Here is a 25,364-nt window from a genome sequence, read left to right on the forward strand (position 1 = left end):
ACAAACAGACAGGCTTGAAAACATAACCTCCACGCACCTTTGGTGGCGGAGGTAAAAAGAATAATTTCACCGCAGTAAAGGTGCAGTTTTGTAAATGTCGGTGATTTCAAGGTGTTTTGCGAAAACAACGAGCTGTTTGTCCGCAAAACGCGTGTTTGTCACACAAATAACGTCAACCTGTGTTTGTTTGTCTTTCGTGAAACTTTAACGGAGAGCAAATGAAAGTCACGAACAAATATAACAGCCGCAGGCGCAGCGACTAAGATCACGTGCGACGTGTCCTTATCAACGGTTAAAGATTACACGGTTTAAGAGTTCGGGACACGTCTCGGTCTCGGGGGTCTCCACTCGTGACGAGGTCGCGGCATGGCGTTCTCGAACATTTTGGCGGCAGTGGGAGACGCAGGCCGATTCCAGGTTATTCACGTCATTTTCCTAATCATACCCATGATGATGCTGGCGAGTCACAACCTCCTGCAGAACTTCTCGGCCGCGACTCCTGGGCACCGTTGCCGGGTCCCGTGGATGGAGAACGCGTCGCGAGGGGATCACGGGGACTCGTCGTGGAACTCGAGCGAGGAGGACCTCCTGAGGGTCGCCATTCCCTGGGAACAAGACTCTCTGAGCAGGTGCAGTCGCTACGTCCGACCGCAGTGGCAGCTCTTGCTCAACGACTCTGCGGACGTGTCGGACCAGGTGGGGATCGAGGGCTGTGTCGATGGATGGGAGTTCGATTCCAGCGAGTTTTCGTCCACCATCGTTACTGAGGTAACTACATACGCATATGCATATATATATATATATATATGTGTGTAAAAAGTGAGATATATAAATCGCCATAATATAATGGACGGATATCTAATGCTTGGTTTTTTTCTTTCACAGTGGTGCTTGGTGTGTGAGAACCAAGGAATGAAGCAAATGGCACAGTCTGTTTACATGGCTGGGGTGCTAATTGGAGCCATTGTGATGGGAGGTTTGGCCGACATGTAAGTCCATTTCCCCCCTTCCCCAATCTACAGACCCTTATACAACATGGAGATTCATGGAGGGATATTTTTACTTCCGCCACCAAAGGTGTATGGAGGTTATGTTTTCAAGCCTGTCCGTTTGTCTGTGAACAAAATATCTCAAAAAGTTGTGGACGGATTCGGACGAAATTTGGCAGAGATGTAGCGCATGTGACACGGAGGAAATGATTAGATTTTGGTGAAGATCCGCATCCGGCTACTATAATTATTTAAGTGATTCTTCACCATTGGGAGATCGGGCCAAAAACGATACATAGCGGGATATCTCAAAAGGTTGTGGACGGATTTGGACGAAAGTTGGTGGACCGGATGGGTGTCTGACAAGAACGATTCGATTCGATTTTGGTGAAGATCTCAATATGGGTTCGGATATGAGAATTATTTAATATTTTAGTGATTCTTCACCATTGGGAGATAGGGCCAAAAACTATACATTGCGGGATATCTCAAAAAGTGATGGATGGATGGATTTGGACGAAACTTGGTGGACCGGTTGTGTGTCTGACAAGGACGAATCTATTCGATTTTGGCGAAGATCCGGATCCGGCTAGTATAATTTTTTAAGTGATTCTTCACCATTGGGATATTGAGCCAAAAACTATATGTAGCAGGATATCTCAAAAAGTTGTGGACGGATTTGAACGAAACTTGGTGGACCGGTTGTGTGTGTGACAAGGACGAATCTATTCGATTTTGGTGATGATCTGATTATGGATTCGGATCCGGCTACTAGAATTTTTTAAGTGATTCTTCACCATTGGGAGATCGGGCTAAAAACGATGCATAGCGGGATATCTCAAAAAGTTGTGGACGGATTTGGACGAAAGTTGGTGGACCGGATGGGTGTCTGACAAGAACGATTCGATTCGATTTTGGTGAAGATCTCAATATTGATTCGGATATGAGAATTATTTAATGTTTAAGTGATTCTTCACCATTGGGAGATAGGGCCAAAAACTATACATTGCGGGATATCTCAAAAAGTGATGGATGATTTGGCCGAAACTTGGTGGACCGGTTGTGTGTCTGACAAGGACGAATCTATTCGATTTTGGCGAAGATCCGGATCCGGCTAGTATAATTTTTAAAGTAATTCTTCACCATTGGGATATCGGGCCAAAAACGATATATAGCAGGATATCTCAAAAAGTTGTGGACGGATTTGGACGAAACTTGGTGGACCGGATGGGTGTGTGACAAGGACGAATCTATTCGATTTTAGTGAAGATCTGAATATGGATTCGGATATGAGAATTATTTAATTTTGTAATCGAATCTTCATCATTGAGTGATATGGCCAACCAGGTGGATGTATGCTCTCTACTGAGTGCCGTTCTCGTTCTAAAATGTTTTCCATAATTCATGAATGAGGACCTCATGCCCAATTCCTTCTCTCAAATTCAAACTGTTTGGTATATAAGTAATTTTGGATGAGATAAGAGTAAGGAGAGAGAACACGTGTGGATCGCAAAAGGTAGTTGGGTGGGGCTGGGAGGAGTGGGGGTGGTCTTAATTTCCGCCATATTGCTGACGTCATAATAGTAGGCAGACGGCTTCTATAAATTGCAAATTGACGTTCCATTCTAATATTAATGTCCTGCAGAAAAATAGTTTGGTTGTTGTAATCAACACAAAAATACATCGTTAATTATTTTTTAAAATTAATATGAAAGCTGTGCAGGTTCGAATCCAGGCGTGTATTCCATTACCAAGTTTCTTCTTGAGCTCTCGCCAAGCGGCTTAAGCACTCAAGCAAGCACTCCATTCGAAACCGTTGATAAGGAACGGCTCGCTTGGCAAGCGCCCAGGGGGTCCACGGGGTTGTTGTCCCCCGTCGCTCAGCGGAGCGAAAGGGGGACTATGGTTTTCCCCTCCGTCCGTGTGTCCGTCCGTCCGTCCGTCCGTCCGTGCGTGCGTGTGTGCATAAGCGAAGGACCGCATTCGAACTTGGTGTGTGGGTGCAACCCACGTCAAAATCCAAGATGGCCGCCGCCATGTATGTCTGATGCCATGTATGTCTGAACCTTGTGAGATTAATATCTTGAAAAATAAGCGAAGTACCAACTTATAATTTGGTGTGTGGGTGTATCTCGCCATAAGGACGAACGCTATTGAAAATTGGGTCGCCACGTCAAAATCCAAGATGGCCGCCACCATATATATGTCTGAACCTTGTGAGCGAAATATCTTGAAAAATAAGCGAAGTACCAACTTCTAATTTGGTGTGTGGGTGTATCTCGCCATAAGGACGAACGCTATTGAAAATTGGGTCGCCACGTCAAAATCCAAGATGGCCGCCACCATATATATGTCTGAACCTTGTGAGCGAAATATCTTGAAAAATAAGCGAAGTTCCAACTTCTAATCTGGTGTGTGGGTGTACCTCGGCACAAGCAAGAAGGCTGTTTAAAATTGGGTCGCCACGTCAAATTCCAAGATGGCCGCCGCCATGTATGTCTGAACCTTGTGAGATGAATATCTTGAAAAATAAGCGAAGTACCAACTTCTAATCTGGTTTGTGGGTGTATCTTGGCATAAGGAAGACCGCTATTGTAAATTGGGTCGCCACGTCAAACTCCAAGATGGCCGCCACCATATATATGTCTGAACCTTGTGAGCAGAATATCTTGAAAAATAAGCGAAGTACCAACTTCTAATCTGGTGTGTGGGTGTATCTTGGCATAAGGAAGAACGCTATTGAAAATTGGGTCGCCACGTCAAAATCCAAGATGGCCGCCTCCATGTATGTCTGAACCTTGTCAGCCAAATATCATATCATAGCATGTTTTCTGCGTCTTCCACTTTGTCAACTCACAACACTTCACCGACGGGGGACCTAGGCATAACGCTTGTTCCAGAGGGTTCGTGGCGGGTCCATGGGGTTGTTCCAGAGGGTTCGTGGCGGGTCCATGGGGTTGTTCCAGAGGGTTCGTGGCGGGTCCATGGAAAATTAAATCTGTAACATTATAATTGAAAGTATCTCCCGAAAAACATCAGTCATATAAATCACACACATTCGTCGCACAAGCAAATTTGTAGTTGTGGTGTATTTGATTCATCACTTTTTGAGCCTGTCGTCCCGGCTCCCCCACCAGATGGCAACGCCGACAATGACATAGCTGGATGGGGACTCAGTTTCAGTTCCCGAGGAAGTTTATTTGGTAAAAATCCAACCATCCGTTCCAAAGATATGAGTAGTTTTGTTCGCCGGGACGTCGGCGATCGAATCGGTTCGAGATAAAAACGAACACGTCCTTTGTCGGGTTTGTCTGAAACAACCACAAGGCCTAGAAGGCTTCGAGTGGTCTCGTTAGTTAGGCCTGTATCATATCTCGTTTCACTGGAATTTGTACGTGTCTGTGATAATCTGGTGGACTGGGACAAGAGATCGTGCGAGACCATCGCAACGGCTTCCAGCGCTTCCGCATGCGTCCATTTCATGCACACCATACACCCCGCCCATCAAAGAGCGTACGTAATACACGAACATACATTGGTCTAAACTCTAAAGCAAAGCGGATGCGAAGCGGACGCGAAGCGGACCAAAATGGACGCAAAGTGTGAAAGGAAGTGTTGTGTTGTATTGTTTACCCTGTGTGTCTGTCTGTCCCCTGTTGTTGTGTCGTGTCGTGTCGTAGTCGTGCCCAACGAAAGGCGCTTTGGGCCCGTACACCATGCCACCGTGGGCACACGGTTTTACCTGTGGTAAGTTCATGTGTCTTTTTTGTCACATCGGGGGCCTGTCGTCCCCATTAGTACTCCCCCCAGGAGTTATTTTAGGCCCTTTTTTGGGCCTCCAAACACACAAATTTTTCCTTTTTTCATGGTTGTTTGCTTCTGGATGGGGACTCAGTTTCAGTTACCACTTGGATGCCACCCAGAGGACACTGCATCCAGCCTTCTACGTCTACGTGTATGGCATTCTTGTTAACTCAAGTCACTAATACGTATAACGTCCTGTAAGTTCGGCAAGTAAAGCCAATAATCATTGAGCGTGGCACGCGGACAGCGAGATCGATTTCAGCCTTTGGCAACTCTCGCTAGGGAACAGCCGGCAGTTTCTGCGGGAAAATTCAAATGTGAATCGCAATAATTTTTTGTTGTTGTTAATTTGACTTTCTAAAAAGGTGCTATTGATATGACGTCCCTGAATTTATTCCGTTTTTTACAAATATTGCTAAAATTTACTATTAGTTGCAATTGGAATTATAGATTGACCTCTTTGACCCAAAACGTAAGTCAGATTTCGTATATCCAACTCTATAAATCTGTATAAGCTGACATTTTCAAACTAAATTTTCACTTCAGATCCTTTAAGACAGATTGTAAATCATGAGATGAGGTTATGTTTTCACCCCTGTCTGTTTGTCTGTGAGCAGGTTATCTCAAAAAGTTACAAACAGATTCAGACAATTCAGTGGGCAGATTGGGTATGTGACAAGGCCGAAATATCTAGATTTTAGTGAAGATCCGGGGATCCGGTACTTTCATTTTTAGCTCAAACTGAATTGAGTTCAGAGGAGCATATGCGATGGCGCGTTGTCCGTCCGTCAGTCTATCAGTCCGTAAACACTTGAAACTTCTCCGAAACTGCTGATGGGATTGCGACCAAATTTGGCACAAATTATATTTGTTGTAGTGTGACTTAAGTTTGTTCACAGCATTAAAGAAATCGGGGTCTAAGGGGGTTTACTGGGGTCAAAGTCGATCCAGGTTTGACCACACCAAAATAGGATTTTGTTTTTTCCTCTGAAACTACACACACTATTTAGATGAAACTTGACCACAACCTTCACCACCCGTGATATACCGAAGTTTGTTCATGGCACTAAGAAAATCAAAATTTATGGGGGTATACGGGGGGGCAAAGTGGGTCCCGATTTAACCCCCCAAAATAGGTATTTGCTTTCTTTTCTGAAACTACACACACAATTTTGATGAAACTTGACCACAAGCTTCACCACCCATGCTGTACCAAAGTATGTTCACGGCATTAAAAAAAATCTGCCTCTTTGGGGGTCTCCAGGGGTTGCCCCCTAAAATAGGTATTTGCTTTCTTCTCAGAAACTACACACACGATTTCGATGAAAGTTGACCACAACTTTCACCACCCGTGATATACCAAAGTATGTTCACGGTATTAAAAAAAAAATCTGCTCCTTTAGGGGTCTATGGGGAGTGGGGTTTGCCCCCCAAAAGAGGTATTTGCTTTCTTTTCAGAAACTACACACGCAATTTCGATAAAACTTCAGCACAACCGTAATCACCCATGATGTACCAATGTTTGTTCAAGGCAATAGAAAAATTGGTGTCTTAGAAGGTATATGAGGTTGAGGGAGGTGCCTATGTTTAGGGGGTTGCCCCCCAAAATAGGTATTTTTTTCTTTGTTTGTTTAGAGTCTTATGATTATGTTAGTATGATTCTACATGGTGCCCTGTCTTATAGAAACCATTGAAATTGGTTTAAAGTACCCTTAGTCAGTGCAGTATACTGTTTGTTCTACCATGTGAGCGCCAGGGGTATTGCCCCGATGTTTAAGTGATTCTTCACCATGGAGATGTCGGACCAAAATCGATATTTAGCGGGATATCTCAAAAAGTTATGGTCGGATTTGAACGAAACTTGGTGGAGAGGTTGGGTTTGGGACAAGGACGAATTGATTCGACTTTAATGTATGACAAGGGTGAATGGTCCAGATGCACATCTGGCCTATCAGTCGGATGCAAAACGTTATCTGTGTGTGGTTGTGAAACTCATCAAATTCAGTTTGAAGCAGCAGTGATCATGTCATTATTGTTGTTGCTGTTGTTGTTGCTTTACAGATTTGGACGCCGCAATGTCATGCTCGTAAACAACCTGATTGTTGCAGTAACCGGAACTTGTGCTGCATTTTCTCCCTCAATCAACGCGTACATTGTGGCTCGATTCTTACTGGGATTGGGAATTATGGGTTCATATCTGAACGCGTACTCCTTGGGTAAGCATGTTATCAAAGGATATTTTATGGCATTATATATTTCATCTGTCGTCTTTGTCATGCATTTCTAGCTCTTGGTAACCACTGAAGCCATTTGTCACTGCTGTGTGAGTGCAAATACAATGTTATAACTGAGGTTGAGCTGGTCTTTTCTTTATTGAAGGACACGTAGAAATAAGAGTTCAATAGTGAAAGTATATGCGAAGATCCTGTCTACCAAAAGCGAGTTGTCCAGAATGGAAGTGGACTGACCTTTGAATCCTTCTTTTTTTTTTCTTTCTTTTTTGTATACAAGATCGAGGCTCGTGAAAGAGCGAACATTAATCACACATAAAGACAAACAGACACATAAAACAAATAACATCGGGAGCGGTAGACAAGATGGGGAGAGATGGGGAAGGACACAAACACAACATTTGAGAGCAGGGACCGAGAGACATGGAGACATCGAGAGAACTGTGGGAGGGAGAGGGCTTTGGGGGGAAGCATGGGAAGGGGGAGGGGGGTGGGAGAGGTATAAAACATATGGACACTGCCAGGACTTCCAGGAAAGAAGTTGGAATTTCAAACAAGGTGGATCTGGGGTGAATTAGTGGGGGTTGTTGTTGTTGTAGAAAAGAAAATAATTCATTCTCAATTGAAATTCAATAAGGTGTGTTGTGTATGTACCAAAGAATATTTGGTCAAATGGACATTCCATCAGAGCTCCTGGAATACCAACAGAAGAACGGAAATGGTTTCTTGAAGAATATTATGGTATGTGATAAGATCTGGAACCCCAAAACCAGAATACATTAAATGTTTAGGCATCATCTGGAAAGTCTATACATGGCAATATCATTTTGGGGCCTTCCTGACTTAATGCCATCAAGGGGTAACTGAATGTTTGGAAAAAAAAACATCGATGCATATATACTTCAGGGACTTGCTGTACGTACAATGAAGCGAGACAAGCAATATACAGACGGCAGCCAGATATGCCATCTCAGGTCATGATTTTCTTCTTCTTTCATTGCAGCACATGGCTGCGAGGTATCATCATTGGCTGACGTCACGGTTGTGCCGCTGATGCAATGTTTTCTGTACAGAGTGACGTGAAAGTCACTTTACCCCCGCAAAATTTTATTGAGGAATGACCTCAAGACATTCATTTGGTCCTTTTTAAAGCATATATTAAGAAACTAGCTGGTACCAAGAGATGGTACTGTGAGAATACCTGAAAGTGGAAATTCTGCTTGGAAATCAGCCAATATTACCACGTTACACAAAAAAGGCGCAAAAACAGATCCTTGCAACTACAGACCAATCCGCCTGCTCCCAATCATCAGCAAGGTCATGGACTCCATCATCGCTTCTGATATTAAATCCTTCCTCTTCTCCAATGGCTTGATCTCAGATCATCAATTTGGATTCAGACCAGGTCATTCTACTCTGGACATGCTGCTTCTGCTGTGTCAACAATGGATGGAGGCCCTTAATGCCAAACAAGAAATCAGAGCTGTCTCCGTTGACGTATCTCGTGCCTTCGATACAGTCTCGCACCCCGCCATACTCACCAACCTCTACTCTTATGATATCCATGGAAATCTCCATGCATGGTTTGCAGACTTAATCTCCGGTCGCAGTCAACGTGTGGCCCTGAATGGAATTCTCTCATGTCCTCTTCCTGTCCAGGCTGGAGTTCCTCAAGGCAGTGTTCTGGGCCCTGTGCTTTTTAAAATCTTCATCAATTATCTCTCCGACTCTCTGGAAAATCCTCTTTGTCTTTTTGCTGATGACTCCACCCTCTGCCGCTCCATCTATCATCCCTCAGATCAGCACCCTCTTCACTCTCTGCAGACCTGGATAAAATTACAAGCTGGTCAAACACGTGGACCAAGTCTTTCAATCCTGACAAATCTCACACTCTCACCTTGTCTCTCTGAAAAGACCGTTTGGGCAACCCTCCCATTTGCTTTCTCAACAATCCTCTCGAAGAAGATCTATCACTCAAGCTTTTGGGTCTCACTATCTGCCATGATCTTTCCTGGGAAAACCACATTTCCAATCTTGCCTCCAAAGCCAGTCGCCGACTGGGCATCCTCCGTCGTGCGAAGTCCTTCCTTGGCACACCTGAGCTCCTCACCACGTACAAAGCTTTTATCCACAGCTCAATGGAATACTGCTCTCCCCTCTGGGCCGGTGTTCCTGCCTCACACCTAGCTCGGCTTCACGCTGTAGAAACCAAAGCTTTCAGAATCATTGGTATCTGCCGGGATGAAGCTGATTCTGAGGGCCTTTCACTCTCTCACCGCAGGCAGGTTGGTGGTCTTTCTGTCTTCTACAGACTCCTCTCCGGCCTTGCACCCCCTGTTCTGTCTGTGCTCTGTCCCCTAAATATTCCTGCAGGATGCACAAGATCTGTCAGCAACCTCTTCTGGTGAAACTTCCAAAATCAAGACTCTCTGCTCACCTTCACTCTTTCATTCCTCTTTTTTTTCTGCCTCTGGAACAAACTCCCACACTCTCTTCAATTTCACTCCTCTCTCCAGGTCTTCAAAACAGCTGTTCACCACCATTTAATATCTTCCCCCTTCCAAAATCTTGATCTTTTCTACCCCCGTTAATCCACCCCAAATTGAACTCCTTCAAATGCCCTGTTTTCTTTCCTGAAAGTCCTTGTAGTGTCCATCTTGTTTATCCCGTGTATGCCTCCCCAGCTCTAGCTCTCTTCCAGAGATCTCCTGACGTCCCTGTTTCCTACTGTTGATGTGCTTCCCTCTCACCCCCTCTTGTCTCCTGCTCCCTTTATTATATGTTTTATGTGTTAGCTCTTACACGAGCCTCCATAAAAAAGTGTCTGGTTTCAACAAGACGGCACACCCACACATTTTGTTTTTCATGTTCGGGACTATCTGAATGAAACGTTCCCCCAATTATGGATTGGAAACAAAACACTAACATCACCAGCTCCTCTACCATGGCCACTATGGAGTCCAGATCTAACAACTCCAGCCAACTCTTTGTGGGGCTTAATCAAGGAGAAAGTGTCACCAAATTGGTATATGACGTTGAAGAATTGCGAGCTGCAGTTGTGGCCTCTTTCACACAGGTGACTCCACAAATGTCACACAAGATGTCTAAGAGGATATTTAGACGAGTACAGTGATGCGTGGAGAATAATGGAGCGCATGCAGATATAATGACTGATTAATTATTGTAAGTACTGCGCAATAAAACTTTCTGCTAAAGCAGTTTAAGAACGTATGCTTTACTGGGGAAGGGTAAATCGACTTTCCGGTGACCCTGTAGGTCAGGAATTTGGAATTTGGCCAGGGTGCCACAATAGTTCACATATTCTTCACGAAGGATACCGCGAGATCTTTAATGTCCACCAACTAATTCCGGCAGGTGTGTAGCCCAGTTTAACATCCATCTGAGGGACTGCATGCACATTGACACCTCGCCCTGCCTGCGATACACAGGGATGATGGTTTCTAGCTGGACCGAGCTTCAAATCCAGGATGGACAGTTCAAAGGAGAGTGTGCATACCTCCAGGCCATCCTGCCAGCCTACTCAAATAACATCTGTGTGGGAATATTAAGTTTACGAATGATGAAGTCATAAAAGCACGCATCATGGAATAGCTGCCGAAACCTCCGATTAATACGCAGTTGGCATCACAGAAAGGTTTGTATGATATTGTGTGTGCCTGAAGTTGCTGTATAGCATATGGATACATTTTGACACATCATCATACCTTGTAAGATTAACTGGTACAGATGTTTATTATTTATTTATTTGTGCCAAAAGTGTGCTTGCATTGGCTTTTGTAGGACTCGAGTGGTTGGATACCCGCCATCGGGTCGTGTTTGCCACGACCATGGCATACGCTTACACCACCGGCCAGTTTGTTCTGGCAGGGCTAGCCTATGCCATTCGTGATTGGCGATCACTACAGTTCTGCGTCTCTGCTCCTTACTTCCTCTTTTTCGCATTCTCATGGTAAGTCATTTCTGTATCTTACGACTAAAATGATAACCCCTTCAGTTTATGTTTGAATGTTTCAATAAATGTTGCCCAAGTAGCATCCAAGGTAATTTTGATGTGAAATTCTGAGGAAGAAAGAATTCAGTAGAAAACAAAATGCAACATTCAGTATATTTCCTTCCTTGAAGATTGCTCTTTCACCTGATCCTTGTTGCAATAAAGGTGTGACTGAAAAAAAATGTACAGTATCATGGAGTACAGTAGTATTCCATATATTGGGATGGCATAGAAAAAAATGGCCACCACAACAAATGTGTACAAAATTATACTCTAAAAAGTCCGCTATAGGGTAAAGTCACGAGTCTTTAAAAGCCATACCTTTTATTCTCGAGCGTTTTCATACCTACGAGCACTGATAAAAACAACAGAATATATCGTTAAAGTACCAAATCGGGGAGATTGTGGAACCGCCAATTTGTACTTTTTCGTTCTTTCTTCAGCCAGGCTAGCACAATAATGGCTGAAGCGATTACAACGTTTCTAACGTGAGGAAGTGACAATGTCTCTGGGGTATTGCACTCATACCATAGCGTTTTCAAAGAAATCAAACTTGTTCAGCAATCTGCAGTCATTCACATCACTGTTGCATGCCATTTACGCATGAGCAGACCTGGAAAACTCGTATTTCATTAATTATAACACATGCACTCACTCAGATTTGCCTCTGCATGTTCAGTAAAATGTAATTGTGATACAACAGCATGTTAGATGCATCCAGATAGATCTGCAGTTTAATCCGTATTTCTGATAATGGACCTGCGGTTTCATCTATGTTTCTGATTCTGATGTACCAGGTCACTCTGTTACAGAGTGTTGGTGTTGCTAAAGCAGTTTATTCGAAAGGGTTATATTGGGTGGTTTGCTATTGCCTTCCCAGCACTAGTCAGGGCAGGAATTTGGAATTTGGCCCATGGTGCCGTACTCTTCACGAAGAACACTGTGGGATCTTTAACATCCACCAACTAATGCCAGCAGATGGAATGCCCAGTTTTTACATTCATGCAAGGGATACTACACACATTGATAACTCACCCTGCCTTTAAAAACACAGGAATGACAGTTTATAGCTGGGTTGAGATTCCAACCCAGGCTAGACATATCAAAGGAAAGTGCACATACCTCCAAACTATCCTGCCAGCCCCGAAGATGAATACACGTAAAAAAAATTCAGTATGATGCAAAGTTTCTGGACATTTCATTTGGTTATAGAAATATGGAATATGCAAGAACCTGGTAAGTTCAATATTTGTGTTTATATCATCAGACAATTATTAATCATTGGTGAAGAAAGGTGAAACTGAAAAAGTGCATCCAAAGGTGGATTGAAAAATTATTTTCCTTGTGATTGCAAAGTTCCAGAATAACCTGATGCAGTGATGCAATGTTATTGCTTTCAAATTTTCTGTGAAGGTTCCACCCAGAATCTGCACGCTGGCTGATGCTGCAGGGAAGATACAAGGATGCCCTGAAGGGGTTCAAACATGTCGCCAAAATCAACAGCAGAAACATCACAAACGATTTACTGAGTGTTGAGGTACGCCAAGTCGACTAAAAAGGGCATTGCACAATTATCAACGACAACTACTTACACAAAGTGACTCTTTTTTCACAAAGCTAGAAGTTTCTTCCAAATCCTGCTTAAATTCTTATTTTGACCAGAATTTTGTTTGTGGTAGGAGTAGTTATAAATATTGGTAAATAACGTTGCCCGAGCTTGAAGAACATTTGGCTTTGCTCATACAAACATTTTGTACCCTCATAAATAAAAATTGCGGTAAGAAAATACATTGTTGAGAGCTCTGAAAAGCAACACATCATTGGTCCAAGCTCAGAACATTACAACTTGCTATCGGTGATAATGTAGTTGGTAATAATGTAATAAAATTGGTAATAATGTAGTTGGTAATAATGTAATAAAATTGGTAGTAATGTAATAAAATTGGTAATAATGTAATAAAATTGGTAATAATGTAGTTGGTAATAATGTAATAAAATTGGTAGTAATGTAATAAAATTGGTAATAATGTAATAAAATTGGTAATAATGTAGTTGGTAATAATGTAATAAAATTGGTAGTAATGTAATAAAATTGGTAATAATGTAATAAAATTGGTAATAATTTAGTTGGCAATAATGTAATAAAATTGGTAATAATGTAGTTGGTAATAATGTAATAAAATTGGTAGTAATGTAATAAAATTGGTAATAATGTAATAAAATTGGTAATAATGTAGTTGGTAATAATGTAATAAAATTGGTAGTAATGTAATAAAATTGGTAATAATGTAATAAAATTGGTAATAATGTAGTTGGTAATAATGTAATAAAATTGGTAATAATGTAATAAAATTGGTAATAATGTAGTTGGTAATAATGTAATAAAATTGGTAGTAATGTAATAAAATTGGTAATAATGTAATAAAATTGGTAATAATTTAGTTGGTAATAATGTAATAAAATTGGTAATAATGTAGTTGATAATAATGTATAGTTGATAATAATGTAGTTGGTAATAATGTAATAAAATTGGTAGTAATGTAATAAAATTGGTAATAATGTAATAAAATTGGTAATAATTTAGTTGGCAATAATGTAATAAAATTGGTAATAATGTAGTTGGTAATAATGTAATAAAATTGGTAATAATGTAGTTGGTAATAATGTAGTTGGCAATAATGTAATAAAATTGGTAATAATGTAGTTGGTAATAATGTAATAAAATTGGTAATAATGTAGTTGGTAATAATGTAATAAAATTGGTAATAATGTATAGTTGATAATAATGTAGTTGGTAATAATGTAATAAAATTGGTAGTAATGTAATAAAATTGGTAATAATGTAATAAAATTGGTAATAATTTAGTTGGCAATAATGTAATAAAATTGGTAATAATGTAGTTGGTAATAATGTAATAAAATTGGTAATAATGTAGTTGGTAATAATGTAATAAAATTGGTAATAATGTAGTTGATAATAATGTATAGTTGATAATAATGTAATAAAATTGGTAATAATGTAGTTTTTTTATTATGTAATAAAATTGGTAATAATGTATTGCTTGTTTTTTTGTGCATGACTTTATTTTTCAATCTGAAGGTTTTGAAAAAAGCAATGGAAAGCTCTTCAGTCCCAACCAAAAAGACATACACAGCTTTTGATCTTCTCAAATTGGTGGAACTTAGAAGACGGACATTCATAATCAGCTTGATCTGGTAAGTTAAATTAAAAATAACTCGTATGTAAAGCCTATAAATACTTTTGTTTGCAGTGCATTGAAATCCCAGATTTTTGACATTTTGAATTTATTTTGACCCAGGAAGTTATTGAAATTGAGATAATCTGAACTCTGGTCTTTTGTGCAGGTTCGCCACAAGTTTTTGTTACTTCGGCGTTGCCATGAACCTGCAGGGTTTCAGGATGAATATCTTCGTACTGATGCTCATTTTTTCTGCCGTCGACTTCCCAGCTACATTGGTTGTTCTCGCTATGATAAGCTTCATTGGCCGGCGTGCAGCGACAGGAACTCCCTTGCTGCTTGCTGGCTGCACCTGCATTGCTGTCGTTTTCATACCTGCAGGTCTCTACAAACGTTTGTGTCTTTTTCAAAGATGTTTGCATTCTCAGATATTTTACTTCTCAATCTTATAGCATAGAGCCCAGCAGAAATGTGAAAGCATTGTGACATTGATGATACAAGCATCAAATTTGGCACACCGTTAAGGCATGTCCAAGGAAAGATTCGCAGCTAAAGGGCCATGCCAAAGTTTTCCTGTGAAGGAAATGGCCGTCCTTTTTCAAAATGGCCACAATTACATTCGTATTTTTACCTAATTTAGTAGACTAGTACACCTGTTCCTTACAGCAGCAACAGGATGGATCATGTTATCCTCTCTGGGGTATATAGATTACAGCAGATCTCGACTCATGTAATGCCTGAAGAACTTCAGAACCAAAAGTAATAACAATTTATCATTAGTGTTATTACTTCTTTTTATTAGAAGTGGCATTGGAAAAAAACATCACGATTAGCTATCTTAACACGGATATACACCTTAACAAGGATTTCCCACAATACGGAAAACACTCTTGGGAATGGGGGGAAATTAAGTCGCAACAACTTCCATTGTGTGACCGTTAGTCCTCCTGTCAGGATTGTTTGACAGTGGATGAGTAACGACTGAATGTATTATTGTCAGACAGAGAGACAGACACAAAATTGCATATTTTAGTGTAATATACGAGCAGGGTACTTGTGCTTTGCATGGGAGGAAGGCCAAGTGCAAACAGACAATGCGGAAACGGTGAATGATAAACCATGAACCAATAAATGCCACTTTCCTGTGCCACCTTCAGTTGAACGTCAGGAATGGACAGCTGAATGTTTCAATACCCAATCAATGGTGAAACTGCAAATGATGAATCCACAAATGTCACGAGTGGAAACTCTCATATTCATTTCCTTTAAACTCAATCTCTCTATATTTTCATACCAAACAGCACAATTCCAATCACAAATTAATACTGTAGGGTCACAAGCAGGATGATTCATCAATGTGTGATCCGTCACCCAGATAGACATTAAACTGGGTGTCCCGTCTATCAGCATTAGTTGGTGGAGGTTAAAGATCCCACGGTGTCATTCGGAAAGAGTAGGGAAGCTATTGCTGGCATCATGGCCAAATCCCTGATCTGAACTATCGGGGGCACTGCATCAGTGGTACAGCCGAAGGATTGACAGTGGGAGAGAGAGAGCGAGGGAGAGAGAGAGTGAGAGACAGAGAAATGGTTTATTAATGTAATATTCATGGCAGCTTTTTTAGAGGCTGAAATGCAAATATTTTACAACATCAAAGGAAGATCAAAATACAATTATAACCATCATACCAAGAATGATACGCAACATGTTTTATGTTTCAGTTTGTCTTTTTGTGATCAATGTTAGCTCTTACACGAGCCTCGATCTTGCATACAAAAAAACAACAACAAAAAACGTAAAGGGGCATTATGCGACAAGTAAACAATATGCAGCCAGGAGGCGCAGCCGTCATCGGCGCAGCCAGGAGGCGCTGCTACTCCCCTATAGGCCATTCATTGAAACGATATAATAAACTTTTATTAACTCGCCCGAGTTATATTTCACACCAATAAACCTTAAATATTGTGTGTTATTTTCATTGCACAAATAAACTCAATATTCAGCTTTGCCAATGATTTAAGCCTTCCCTCTGTCATTGTGCTTCACATGTAGTTTTAATTAGGCTTAGTTTGCTGAAAGGGCGTTCTTAATGCATTGCACACGGATGGGATGTGGCCAACACTCCTGTGTTAATTTACGTCATTACCGCGTTTATCATTATGTAAATTGTGCCGACAGTATGATAGTTTATTAGTTTATTTTATAAGGGAGGGTGTTACTCCCCATGGCAATGGCATGCCGGGGAATCGCCTTGAGTGGCTTGGATGGAAACACTAAATGAAGCTGCCCCCAGTGTTTTATCATCACAAACAATCATTACATGAAGCCAAAAAATTTAAGGAATAATCACGGGCCCCAGGTAGTTGCCCTGCTTGCCCCCTCCCTCTTGGCACCCCTGCTAATGGGTCCCTGGTTACAGAAAATGTTCTAACCTACTCGAGCACATGGACCATGCTAACCTAATATGCTATCTTATTCGTACCCCTTCCAATGCAACAATTTCAAATCGAAACAGGCCTTTTACTCTTAGAAGTTACTTCTTTGTGTTTGTCAGCAGACAAAGCCATGATTTTTTTGGATTACGTATGGCAGCTTGTCACCTTATGAATGCTGACAGCAGTCATTTAATTCCCCCACCTTCCTCCCCTTCTCATAACCTTTCCACTCTATTTCATTGCATTAAAAATAGTTTGATTGAAGGATGTGTTTAATTCTGCTTTCTTCACCAAAATGTAATCTTGTGAACAAATTGTCCCTTTGACCACTGCATTTCAGATATGGAACTGCTGCGTACATCCTTCGCCGTTGTTGGAAAAGGCGCTGTTGCCGGGGCTTTCAACACACTATTTTTGGTAGCAGGTGAAATTTATCCGACAGTCATCAGGCAAGTAATGCAGTGCAATTATCGTGTTCAAGACACTTACTGGTACACCACACCGACGATTCGTTATTATCTATCTATAATTCCAGTAATCTCTGTATGTCTGTATGTCTGTGACCGCTGTTTCTCGACAACCACGGGTCCGATATACTTGAAACTTGCCAGGTATATTGCTGGGGACCCGAGGATGTGCCTTTTCAAGGTTTCATATTAATCGGACAAGTAGTTACCGAGCTATGTCCAAAAAACGATTCAACCAATCAGAGAGCAGCGAGTTATCACGTGTGCCGAACGTGGCGAACAGACTCTGCCTCGGACGGCACATTTGAGAGCGTATTCATTTATTTCACGTTGGCAAACTATGTTGCCGCTATGTTGGCGTTAAACTATGTTTTAAAACTAATTAAAACTAATTTGCGATTCTTTCGCTTTCCTGCGCGTTTGTGCACGCTATGGCGATTTCTTTACCAAACTCCGCAAGCCGTTCGCTTTGGACCAAACCATTTCATGTAAATAGAGGGGGGGGGGGGGGGGATTGTCACCGTACTCGCAAGCCGTTCGCTTTGGACCAAACCATTTCATGTAAATAGAGGGGGGGGATTGTCACCGTACTCGCAAGCCGTTCGCTTTGGACCAAACCATTTCATGTAAATAGAGGGGGGGGGATTGTCACCGTACTCGCAAGCCGTTCGCTTTGGCTTTGCGAATGGACCAAACCATTTCATGTAAATAGAGGGGGGGGATATAATTTTAGATATATATATAGTACGGGCATGCCCTAGTCTATCTATAACTCCAGTAATCTCTGTGTGTTTGTTTGTCTGTGACCACTGTTTCTCGACAACCACGGGTCCGATATACTTTAAACTTGCCAGGTATATTGCTGGGGACCCGAGGATGTGCCTTTTCAAGGTTTCATATTAATCGGACAAGTAGTTACCGAGCTATGTCCAAAAAACGATTCAACCAATCAGAGAGCAGCGAGCTATCACGTGTGCCGAACGTGCCGAACAGACTCTGCCTCGGACGGCACATTTGAGAGCGTATTCATTTATTTCACGTTGGCAAACTATGTTGGCGTTAAACTATGTTTTAAAACTAATTAAAACTAATTTGCGATTCTTTCGCTTTCCTGCGCGTTTGTGCACGCTATGGCGATTTCTTTACCAAACTCCGCAAGCCGTTCGCTTTGGACCAAACCATTTCATGTAAATAGAGGGGGGGGGGGGGGATTGTCACCGTACTCGCAAGCCGTTCGCTTTGGACCAAACCATTTCATGTAAATAGAGGGGGGGGGGGGATTGTCACCGTACTCGCAAGCCGTTCGCTTTGGACCAAACCATTTCATGTAAATAGAGGGGGGGGGGGGATATAATTTTAGATATATATATAGTACGGGCATGCCCTAGTAATGAGAAATTAAATAATTGTAGAATGGATGGTCATCCTGAAATTTGCACTTTTTAATACATTTTCTTTGCAGGCAAGTTGGAATGGGAACAACATCTACGATGGCACGAGTGGGAGGCATGCTGGCACCCTTGGTGACCATCTCGGGAGAGATCTACCCCCTGCTCCCGCAGATCATCTATGGTGGCGTATCCCTGATTGCAGGCCTGGTGGCCTTTCTGCTGCCAGAGATGCTCAACAAGCCACTCCCAGATACCATTGAGGATTTGAGATGCCAGAATATGAGGTGCCGTTTGTAGACAATTTGATTACTATTCAATTGAAAACATAAACACGCTTCTGACCTCTCACCCTCTATTGTGCGCCATTTCCTTCCCTGGAAAGCATTTATAAATGTAGCTAAATGTGAATGCATTCAGCTATTTAATTGTCCGACGTAATATGTTGTAAAGAGAAATACAATTCACAGTCATTTTTGATGTTTAATGTGTTTGAATGCAAAAATGTAATTGTATTTGTAAACTGTAATTTTCAACTGGACCCACTAAGTATTTTAAAGCAATTCTTAAAACAAATTGTGTTAACATTACAATCGAAGTGAAGATAATATCTCAAAACAATCACCTTCAGTTTTACAATATAAATACAATTCACAGTCATAATATTTTAACACCAGACTTTGATCAATAACTCATAGACAATTAAATGAGAGGAATCAATCGATGATGGGTGATTACGATACTGTAGAATTACACCATCTTATTAGTCCCCTACCGGTGTACACCGTAGGGGACTATAGGTTTGCACGCCGTCCCTCCGTCCGTCAGTCCGTCAGTCCGTCACGCAAAGAACAGTTTTCCGGACTTTTTTTCTAAACGCTTATTGCTAATGATTTCAAACTTGGCACATGGTTTCCTCATGATAAGTTACAGATCGAGTTCGAACTTCACGACGTTTCGATCATTTTTGACAAAGTTATGGCACTTTGAACTTTGGGAATTCTGATAATTCTGATGATCCTTAACTCAGTGCCATTTTAAGTTTTAATTTCCTTTAAAAACCAATTTCTCTGCAATAATAGGACCGATTGAGATCAAATTTTCACCTTCCGAGGGACTCGGTCTGTAGAATATTTTAATGGTAATTATGACGTCACAGGTCACGTGGTTCGGCCGCCATATTGTTTTACGTGAAAACACGAAAACCCCTTTTTCTCTGCAACGGCTGAACAGATCGAGGCCAAACTTTGCAGGCAGAATCGCATACTCATGACGAACAAAAAATTCAGCGAGCATGACGTCATGCATCACATGGTTTCAGAGTTATGACGTTTTTAAGCATGAACCTTTAAAACCGAGCTCCTCCCTCATTTTTGATCCAATCGAGGGGAAACTTCACAGATCTGTTCAACATGTCAGTCTACTAAAATGTCCTTTTGGAATTTGCGATAGGGCACGTGGTTTGGCAGATATCGTTAATTAAACGAAAATATTTTTAAAAAATGGATATCTCTTGTTTATTCTAGAGTTCTCCTCAAGTCGCCCCGCGCGCCCTCAGTCTCGTCTGCGAACGTCAAAAGCGCGACACAGCGCGCGCTTTCGTGAGGGGCAGAGCCAAGCCGAGCAACATATATATACACATCGATCATTGATCGTGAACCGGAAAATATCATAAATTACTGATATTTAGCGACTTGAAAGGTTCTTTATCAACAACTTATTTTCTCGTGCTTCTGCTGACCTGTCTGTGAGGTGTATAAATCGAAGTCCCGAGTGCAAATCACAGGTGAGCCCGTCCTGAGGTAATTAGCGATTGGGAACGATTCAGAACCTGTGGGTAAATAACCCTTGGTAATTTCCCCAACAGTTTTCCGGACGACAGACTGCCGGTAGGGGACATGTATTGCAGCACAATACTCAGAATGCTTGTTATATTTAGCTTTGCCAGTGTTATTTATCGCTCATGTCGATAAGATAAAATTAAATATGTGCAGCATCACTCGTTTACACTTAGGGCTAAATTTACAAAAGGTGTTTAAGAGTTAGTTGCACGTGTAAAACCACTAATCGTGCGATGATCACCCGATCAAAGTTAATCGCCAAATGCCCGAGAGTGTTTATCTAATGCGGATCAAAACATATTCACAAGCGTTTAAATAACAAATAAACATTTACATGTCTGTGAGGACATGTTAAGGGAGCGTTTAAGGCCTTAAAGGAAGCATTAGGCAAAAATGGTATAGTTAGAACTGCAGTTGTACTCTCATGTACTTCCTGGCAGTTTAACTTAACTTTAGAATAACTATAAGGGCATAGAAGGACTGGCAAAACGTCAGCAGATCTGCATACATAATAAATAGATAGCCACGAATTGATTTTATCTTGTAGCACACAACCCAAACATAAAACATGATGGATGTATCAATAACCACCATCGATCATTTCAATCCAGATTACCCAGAGTAGCGTACATGTAGGAACCATAGCTCGGATACAGAGATTGTACACATTCACAGATTGTCTTTTTCATGATCAATGGTTGGAGGGGGATGGATGAGGGGAAGTAGGGATGGATGAGTGGAAGGAGGAATGGATGGGTGGAAGGAGGGATGGATAATCTCGAAGGAGGAATATATGGATCTCCCAAAGGAATCATGTCGTTGGATGCTGAATCTAATGCAAAATGACATGGATCAACCTACGATGAGGATCAATGCCTGAATCCCCTCCAACAATTATCCGGGGTGCTTTGATTCTATGCAAGTGCATCATTTCAATGAGATGATGATATGGGCAGGGTTTCACAGGCGAATTGGCTGTTTAGACGTGCACAACTAAACGTATGTTAATCTCCCTTCGTAAATTGCTGTTTAGACGGGTAATTAACTGTGCTGTACAAATATGTTTTGTTAGCGTTTAAGGGTTAGGCGTTAGCAAGTCTTTCACTAAATGCCTTTAATAAATTCGGCCCTTAATGTTGCAAATTGCCATAAAAGAGATTTTTGTAATTCTACATTATTTTAAGAATGATTCGTATAATGATATATATAATATACCTTCTACAATATAGCACATACTGAACAGTTTAACGCCAGGCTGAACAGTTTACATTTTGTATCCCACTGATAGGCCGGATCTGGATCCAGGCATGAACCCAAATCTAATCAGCTTGTTCTTGTCAATTAGCAAACTCATCCAACAAGTTTTGTCATAATCCTTTCACAACATTTTGAGACATCCTACTCACAGACAAACAGACAGACAACCAGACAGGGGTGAAAACATAACCTCCATATAATTATGTTGTTGGAAAGGACAATATAATTATGAAAACACATCAAAGACAAACATAATAAAGACAAGCAAACAATTATAACATAATTGATGAAAAAAATTTTTTTTTGAGACACAACGACGACGAACGCATGTTTCACCAAAAACAGTCGGAATAATGCAAGTTTGGATGATAATGGAATAGTCATTCATTACGGTCACCTTTTCTCTGCCACCTATTCTCAAATGACAATTATTTATCAGTAGATATTTAGCCCTTTAGTGATGTTTGTATTTGTTTCAATTCCAATTTTTCGCCTTTGCCCTTCTCTCTTAATTAATTATTCGAATTAAAATAATATCAAATGCTTTCTCAAAGACGGAAAATAAGGTAGGTTTTTATATCACTATTTGTTTAAATATCCGTTTTTACATTTTCAAGTTGGGAATTCCTTCGCTACTGAACACTAGGATTTGGAGGACGTAGTAGTGGTGCACAACCTAAGTTAATCAGAGGGTCATGGGTCCTTCACTCAAACAGCTCCAAGGTCCGCAATACCACAATTTTACTGCAATCACCAGACAAAATGATACATTGTACGTTAGAAAGAGCCATGTATTACATTGTATAAACAATATGAATGTATTAGAGGAATGAAGACATCAATCCAAGAGAAAAAGCATTCAAAGTCATAAATATACGACTTAATGTGACTTCTCGGTGATCATCTTTGAAAATAATTTAAAGGGATCCTCAGTGTATCTGGAATCTCTGGAACTATGAATAATGCTGGTCCTTGCCTCTTTCTCCCCCAAGCAGGAAATCAAAACGACAAGCGAATGGAGAAAAGGCCACAGCGACCAGTTTACTTGTTTCAAAAACATTACAAGAGAGTGACATTTGAAAGAAGACTGGACAGCCGAACCTGTCACCACTGGTCCAGAAAAAGCTCAGTGTGTTCTGGCGTACAATGTCCAATCGCTGCTACTTTACAGTGCAAATGCACTTATTGGGGAAGCGCATGTAACTGTTAGTTTAATACATTGCTTGAATATTTCATTGACGTCTTGGATATGGCAACTTGCACAACTATTGCCCCCATCCACTTTATGGTTATTTTGTTTCAATATGATCGCAAAATTTGGTTAAATCCTGTGGTCAGCTGACTCTACAGATTAAATTGGAATGGGGTAGAAAGGGAAGGGGAAGGGAGAAATTCCAACTTTGTGACAGAAGTAAAATATAGATGGTCGTTAATTTTAGAGATTATGTCTTGGCTCATTCCCAATCATTTCCCGAGGTGTGGGTTAAAGCTCCTCAAACAAAACACACAGATAGTCCAAGACATGCCAACATTTTCTTTATTTTCAGCACCTTTATGTAGGAAGTAAAAACTACCAAACAGTACATACAAAAGTATTACTTATTTATATATATGTATACACACCTTATGTTACTTTTTTGGCTTGTTTCGGCCTATTGTGAGAATACATTTTTTGAATGGTATATGTCTGTAGAGGGATAAACAGGTGCTTTGTGTATTATATATTTAATTCATGCACATAGACACTCAGTTATGTTAATTTCAGTTTACAAAAGTTGCTTTGAAACAGCTGATAAAACATTGTCAGGCATTTTTACAAAAATATAAAAACAAAATTACTTTGTTTATTTCACTTTGATGCAAGTACCTTGAGAAGCAAACTGTACTAGCAGGCTGTCTATCTATTAGGTATACGTGGAAGCAGGGTGGAGTAGGGGAGGGATGGATTGTTCATAAAAAAAAAAAATATATATATATATATAGAGGGTCAAAAATTCTAGCCCCACCCACATCCAGTGCCAAATTAAGTCCCCTATAATTAACTTTCAGGGTCAAAATATGTTTTATCGCAATTGCAGTTTTGAAACAATGTTTGAAGTTTATACTGATCATTGTACATCAGGAAATGAATTTGACCTCGAAAATCAAATTCCTTTTTCTCAAAACCAAAATACCATGAGGATATCTGGGTTTACGTCACAAGGCCCATATGTGCAATAACAAAAAAACGGGAACAGCTATTGTTATTTTTGATGTAATTAATTAAATAACCCCTCTTGTAAATTTACTTTTATGGAGAACTAGACTAAGTGCTTTACATTGTTTGTCGTGACTGTTTTCCTCTGTATCAGCTTTATAGGTTTTCTTAAGATATAATATTTCATCGCTGCATTGCATTGTTCTTGGTGAGCTTCCTTTTACATTGCAATGTGCATTATGCTTTTTCTATTTATCAATCTTTATGAGGTCCATGTTTCAAATTGCGTGCGTGTGTGTGTGCGTGTGCGTGTGCGTGTGCGTCTTGGTAATAAAGTGGGCCGGACTGGAGTGAAAAGGGCCAAAGTGTGTTTGATCGTTTATTTTGCTTACATTCCAATTACACTGCATCAAGCATGTTAAAACATGTTTTACTTGAGCAAAAGTTATCGATCACCATTAAAAAGTGTACTGAGATTTCAATATTGCAATTTCTTTGTTACTTTTCTGTAACTGTGTGTGTCACGTAATGTACGTTCAAAGCCCTCTGCCCATTCAACCAATCCAAGCTCATTTTAACAGTGGGAATAACGAGTGAGAAAATAAGCTGCCCCCACCCCCCACTCCCCTGCCGGGATGAGTCACCATCATAGTGATAGGTAGATAGTTTCTGATGTGTTGGAACATGGATGCCCTTCCGGTGTTGGTGCTGAGAGAAGCAAGGCAAACTAGTAATGGGTGCAGAAGTGAATTGAAGGGCTGGGAGAGTGGCCCAAAGAGTGCGCAAGAGTTCAAAGAAAAAGGGCACCTTGGTGCAAAGAGCGTACTAACATGGCATAGGCCAAAGATGCCCAGAAGGGCAAGCTAAATTTAATGAGGTCGGCCTGGGTACCAAGAGGAGCACCTAAGGCACAATGTATCAGAGAGTGCACCTACTGGGGGAGCCAGAGAGCTTCCCCCAGGATTCTGAAGCAGCTTGAAAGGTGGCTCCTGCAGTTCAGATTCTGCTGAGGGAGGGGTGTGGGGGGACACACTGCCAAGCCATGCAATTGTGCAGGGGCAGAGAATTTTTTTTTTTTTTTTTTTGTGTACAAGATAGAGGTTTGTGCAAGAGCTAACATTAATCACAAAAAAACATAATTGGGCACATAAAACATAGAATAAAGGGAGCAGGAGACAAGATGGGGAGAGAAAGGGAAGCACACAAGTACAACAGTTGCGAACAGGGACATCGGGACATCTGTGGGAGGGAAAAGGTTTGGGAGGAGAGGGCAGGGGAAGGGAGGGATGGGAGAGGTAAAAACAAATTTCGCTCCTTCACGAGCCTCGATCTTGTATACAAAAAAAAAAAAAAAAAAAAATGGACACTGCTAGGGCTTCAAGGAAAGAATTCGGTATTTCAAAAAAGTGTATCTGTGGTGAATTAACGGGGGTATAAAAGATCAAGGTTTTGGATGGGGGAAGATGAAAGATAGTGGTGAACAGCTGTTTTAAAGACCTGGAGGGAGGAGTGGGATTAAAGAGAGTGAGGGAGTTTGCTCCAG

General features: G+C 41.0%; 1 protein-coding gene across 1 annotated transcript; it reads left to right on the forward strand.

The window, feature by feature from the left end:
• Positions 1 to 366: 366 nt before the first annotated feature.
• LOC137428218 (solute carrier family 22 member 6-like) lies at positions 367 to 24,303 on the forward strand. The gene is made up of 10 exons (XM_078777231.1): positions 367 to 768; positions 886 to 989; positions 6,855 to 7,009; positions 10,826 to 10,994; positions 12,450 to 12,573; positions 14,137 to 14,252; positions 14,403 to 14,617; positions 17,012 to 17,120; positions 18,601 to 18,813; positions 22,620 to 24,303. The coding sequence occupies exons 1-10, from the start codon at positions 367 to 369 to the stop codon at positions 22,702 to 22,704; spliced, it is 1,692 nt and encodes a 563-aa protein (XP_078633357.1). The 3' UTR covers positions 22,705 to 24,303.
• The last annotated feature ends 1,061 nt before the right edge of the window (positions 24,304 to 25,364 follow it).

This window comes from Myxine glutinosa, chromosome 5, assembly GCF_964187855.1.
Source record: "Myxine glutinosa chromosome 5, kmMyxGlut1.1, whole genome shotgun sequence".
Classification (NCBI taxonomy): Eukaryota; Metazoa; Chordata; class Myxini; order Myxiniformes; family Myxinidae; genus Myxine; species Myxine glutinosa.